General features: G+C 41.6%; 1 protein-coding gene across 1 annotated transcript in view; it reads right to left on the bottom strand.

The window, feature by feature from the left end:
• Window positions 1-3823, bottom strand: part of LOC108246340 (alpha-2-macroglobulin) — a 45718-nt gene extending 41895 nt beyond the window's left edge. Inside the window, exon 1 of the mRNA XM_017433815.3 lies at window positions 3579-3823. Within this exon, the coding sequence (XP_017289304.1) occupies window positions 3579-3658 (80 nt within the window). The 5' untranslated portion in view covers window positions 3659-3823. The remainder of the gene's footprint in view (window positions 1-3578) is intronic.
• Between the last annotated feature and the right edge of the window lie 1910 nt (window positions 3824-5733).

Raw genomic sequence — 5733 nt, 5'->3', positions numbered from 1 at the left:
GTCGATGTTTTATCCGTTTGTTTTGGGACACTTTGCTTCTGATAAGCGGAGGGTTCCTTCCTCATCATACATCCTTGAGCCTGTTCTTCTGTGTTGTTCTTGTTGACAAAGTAGAAAATGTTTGCAGCAAGCAGCTTTATCCCATGTTTGTTAAGATTGCGTCCACTTTTTCCAAAGAGGTGAAAGCGCTGCCAATAGATCCCAAGGTTATCGATGAAGGTCACTGAGCTGGCAGAGCAGGTTTTAATAGTTAAAACACTCTCTGGTCCCCCTTTTAAAACTTGGAATCAACAACCCAGTCTGCCATTCCACAGGTGTTCTCCCAGTCCTCCATGGGACACTAAAGAAATGTATCAACCATGACAGCCTCACAATAAGGGTTGGGCATCGTTTTAATTTAAACGATTCTGTTTCCGATTCCTTGTTTTAATTCTGGTTCCTAACGATTCTTGATTCCGACTCTTTTAAAGGGGACCTATTTTGCTTCCTTGAACAAGTCAGGATAGGCCTGTGGGCTATAGAACACATGTTCATTACATTTAATACACAAAATCATCCTCAGATATTGAGATTTCACCTGATCAGTTCTGCCTGTTTTGTGCTCATTTCAGAATGAGCGGTTTTAGGGCTACACCACTATTATGCAAATAAGCTGCTGTTGGCCACGCCCCCCAACTCAGTGTCCCATCTCAAAACATAAAAACTCCCTGAAGGATTAAATGCTGTGGATCTAACACACATTTATATAGTTATTAATTCAAACTCTGAGGATTGACTTTGAGACAGGGGCACTTAGCGGTCAGAACCAACATTAGTCGAGTCAGACAGCAGCAATCAGCAGGTCCAAATCTGAAAAGTATCCGGACGGCCACCTGGTAAAGATCAGTTTTTGGGTTTTTTTTCCACCTTTTCTTCTCTGTTAATACCATAGTTCTAATGTTAGTTTAGACCAGGGGTGGGCAATCCTGGTTCTCAAGGGCCACTATCCTGTATATTTTACTTGTTTCCCTTCTCCAACACACCTGATTTGAATCAATGGCTGATTAACAGGCTTCTGCAGAACATGAAGAGGTGATTTAACCACTGAATCAGATGTGCTGGAGCAGAGAAAGAAGTAAAACATGCAGGATAGTGGCCCTTGAGGATCAAGATTGCCTATCCCTGGTTTAAACAAACCTGCTGTGACTTTACCAGAGATGTGTTTCTGGAACAGATGAGCAGTTCAAACTACAACTTTCTTTGGCAATATTGCGGGGACATTGCCATCAAGAATAAAATGAAGCCACACAGCTCTGTTCTCTGTGACTGTTTTCATGCATGAACACATGTTCTATATTGCAGCCGACAACAAAACATTTTCCTTTTCCAGCAGACATTGTACAGCGGTAAAACCAGCAGAACTAATGCAATGGTCTACTTGTAATGAAGTGGGTGGAGCTACACTTCGGTTGCTAGGTGAGGGGCTGGGCTCAGCTTGGGGTTGCTAAGTAACAAGAATTGTGACGAAACAATTCTGAGGTTTTTGAAACAGGTCGTTTTGCAGACACCAGAAAACACTTACTTATTGTCAAAAAACGGCTGGGTAGATTTTTTTTTTTGCTTGGACTTTTTCTAAAAGCAGTAGATACCCAAACGGAAGTACAAAAACATGCAAAAACTGAATTTTGCTTAATAGGTCCCCTTTTTATGCTGTAACCATTTTGTGGCACTCTTTGTTACACCAACAGCTTTCCCTTGGACCGTACGGTGAATGGAGTAGCACGTCGCAGAGTCTGGTTAACTGCCTGGCTAACATTAGCTGGGTATTAGCATTTGTATTAGACTTTTATGTTGAGTATAACTTGTTAGCTCTCTCAGTGTTGGTATAAGACATAATTTATTGCTTTACTGAACTGATTCTGAGTGCAGTGCTAGGCTGAGGCCATCATCTCTGGGTCCTCCCCCTCAAACAGAACCTGGAGCTCCATGTTCAAACATCGCCTCATTGGTTTGACTCAAACACACTGAAACTGATTAAACACACTACACTACACCCTAACTATAAAATCCAAACACGCTAAATAATACAAATCTCATTACTCCATACCCACTTTTGCTGTTTTATTGTTGTTGTTAATGTTGTTGTTGTTTTGTCACCACTAAACTTCCTTCACCTTTTACGCCTCTTTCTTCTTCCTGTAGATTTTTTGGGCCTCCATCAGAACAGGGGGGGGGGGATCGGATGGAGGATGGGGGTGCTTTCTCCCTGAGACTCACCGTCTTCGCTGCTGCCTCTAACGAGCTTCAAATATAAGCTTACCCAAACCAAGCACAGCCTGGGATGGGGCCTGTTTTCCCTTTCTGAGTTGCCCAACAGTTTGCCACAACATCCCTGAGTCCAATCGAAAGTCCTTCAATATGGCTTCCTCAAATTCCTCTCACACCAGAGTTTTTGCATCCACAACCACAGAAGCTGCAGCCCTTCTGGCCACCCTGTATCTGTCAGCTGCTTCAGGAGTCCTCTGGCCTCCAACTGAAGGACCTGCTTGTTGACACAAGCGGTCTTTCATGTTTTTAAGTGACCTAATAATTACCGTGGCCCTGAAGCGCAAACCACAACAACATTAACAAAGCACACAAACAAAAAATGAAACACACATACAAAAAAACAAAACAGAAACGCAATTACATTAACAAACAGGAAGAGGTAGGTCCCAGTGGGAGACCTGAGTAATCGCTGATTGGACGACACCACTTTTGAAACGGAAGTTTGGACTTTTGCTCTATCAACGTTTCGGTAGGTGGGAGGACAGTCACAGCACCATGTATTGCCCAAACTGTGGAAAAGAGCTGGTTGAGGAGTCACCAAACTTTTTTAGGAGTTGTGGCAAGAGGCTCCAAGAAATGATTACTGATAACATTCATATTTTCAACAAACGCGCTAAAACCAGAAAAACTTCCGGTTCAAATGTGGTGTCGTCCAATCAGGTCTCCAACTGGGACCTACCTTTTCCGGTTTGTTATTGTAATTGCGTTTCTGTTTTTTGTTTGTGTGCTTCGTTTTTTGTTTGTGTGCTTCGTAAATGTTGTTGTGGTTTGCACTTCAGGGCCACCGTAAGTAATGAATTATGACATTAAAACTCATAATTGTGCATTTGAAAATCTTAATAATGTCTTTTATTGAAAGTCATATTAATACATATCAAATTCATAAATATGGCTTTTTTTTTAAGTCTTTATTATGACTTTAAATTTCATATCATTGACTTTAAGTCATAATAATGACTTTAATACTCATATTTATGACTTTGTATCTTGTAATTATGACATTAAAACTCACAATGATGTCTCTGAAAGTCTTAATATTGACTTTTATAGAAAGTCACAATTCAAGTCCTATTTACACATGCACACACATCTGTGTGAGTGCTTGAGGCCATCAGCTGGTCTCTTCCGGCTCCCTGTGACACCACGGCAACATGAATTACCCAACACTTACAAAGTTTGTCATGTTTCTCATCTCGGGCTCACTTGCAGTAGGTTAGTTTGACTTCTAACCCTGCACCAGCACGCAGCAGCAGTAGTTTTGAAACACTCACGTCTCGTTGATGTCGGCTGATGTCGCAGTTAGCAGGAGAGCTGCAGCGAGCAGCACTGTGACCGGGAGGACAGGTGCCATGATGTCTGCGGAACAGAGCCGAAGCGCCCCGGGACAACCCGACCGGACGGAGCCGAGGAGCAGGAGCAGGAGCACGAGCAGGAGCACGAGGAGAAGGAGGACGCTGAAGAACAAGCTTGTGGTCCCGACTCTCAGATGGAGAGCGATGTTGTCCAAAAACAGGGGTGGCAGAACTACTTATATCACCGAGCCGCCCCCAACTTCTTGCCCCCCTCTTCGTGGGTCACTCCCCCGAAGTTCGTTGGTCATTAGCAGCCTCCTCCCCTTCCCAAAAGTTGAACGCCTGGAGGCAAGAGGCCACTTTTCCAGTTTCGGAAGAATTTCTCTCAAATATGTATACATTTTCCGTAAGTGAGACCTGAAACAGGAATGGGTCCAAAGGTGAAAAGAATGAAGCATTCATGGTGAGCATGGAGTTTTGGTCCGACTAGTTTGTCCACAACAAGCACTGAAAACAAGAAAAAGTTACCTCAGTGGCTCCGAGATGACTCAGGCCTAAAAACTCCCCAAAGCACAAACACATTGCTTTTACTTGATTCATTAAAGGCCTAGCATTCTTTGAAGGAATACATATCACCCGCTGCCTTACCAGCTTAAATTAACTCTACCAATTCTGCCAAGAAGAGTCGTCAAATATCAGCCAGAAGGATGTCAGAAGCTTGTTAATGGGTACAAAAAGCCTGAAGTCAAGGTACAACTCACTGAGGGACATTTATCTAAATATCCCATATGTATATAGGCTACTATATGTGATCCCGTATGTATAATTTTGACCCTGTGTGGTTTAGAAAAAAATCTATAATAAATTCAAAATTGTGCTCCTAATTCTTGCTTTAAAATAATTGTAAAATGATGTGTGTTGTATAATCATTGCACCTTGGCAAAAGAACAGCTCAGTTATACCCATGCCCATAATGAGTGAATGAAAATGTCTGCCTGTAACTGTAGTACTGCCTCTTGAAAAAGCTAGGTCAAATTGTGAAAGAACATTTTTTTGTATTTTTTTATCTTTGTTGATGGCTCAGTTAGTCATGATAAAATATGCTTCGATTTCAGTTAACTAGATTCTTTGAAAGCAGGCCAAGGATGTTCATTATAGACAAAGTCGAAAACCTACTTGATGTATGATGGAAAACAATAGATATATTATACTGATAGACCAAGTGTCCCTGCCTCATCTCGTTGTTGGAAATTGAAGCCTGCAGGAATTTGGTTTATGGGAGCTGCCATGTTGTATTTTTGGGACCAGACTTAAAACTTAAAACCAGCCTACAGGGAAGCTGGTCCCTGTTCACATCAGAGGTCTATCAATATACACTCTTTAGGGAAAACCCTAACAGGCATTCAGCTGATAGAATGGTGTTCATGGTTACATGAAACATGGTGCCTCTCTCCAGCAGTCAGCAGGTGAACAGGTCTCCAGTACATTGCAGGAAAGATAAAAGAAAAAACAAGAGTCTCACATGGTTACACACCTTTGTTTTTAAGGGTACTGATTGGTTGAGCGGCAATGTATCAACAGGTGTAATCTCTCCAGTACCGTAACATTCTCCAGAGCAGGTTAGGTTTCAGCATAAGTTGCCACAGTGATAGACCAAGGTAAGAAATGAAGCAGCTTCATAATACTAAAGGTCCCAAACAAAATCTCTAGTTACCTCAATGAGCCACTAATTATGCTGTGTTGTACAGGTTATGCCCCCAGGTTATGTCTCGCACTGAGAACGTATAAATATTAAGAGTTAGGTGGCTGAGGACAAACACTGAACTACAACTAAAAGTTTGTTTTGGTGAAAAGTGGAAAAGAAAATACAAAAACCCCAATATTTTTTTTTGTTATCGTCTGGTGAAAAGATGTTTTTGCCAGAGTCTGATACATACGTCTGTTTGTGTGCCTGTGACCAAAAAAATCAACTGCTTGACGAATTTTAAATAAACTTATTGACTTAATTATTGGTCATACATCTACAACAGAGTAACTTTTGTGTTTAAGATGGCTCTCACAACCAACTGACCTTGAAAATATTAAAAGATGGCTACAACTTACTCAGTTTTTAAAGGTTTCCTCTGTGGTAGTA

Source organism: Kryptolebias marmoratus, linkage group LG2 (genome assembly GCF_001649575.2).
Source record: "Kryptolebias marmoratus isolate JLee-2015 linkage group LG2, ASM164957v2, whole genome shotgun sequence".
NCBI classification, from domain to species: domain Eukaryota; kingdom Metazoa; phylum Chordata; class Actinopteri; order Cyprinodontiformes; family Rivulidae; genus Kryptolebias; species Kryptolebias marmoratus.
The sequence above is the reverse complement of the archived record's forward strand: the minus strand, read 5'-3'. Positions and strand labels throughout refer to the sequence as shown.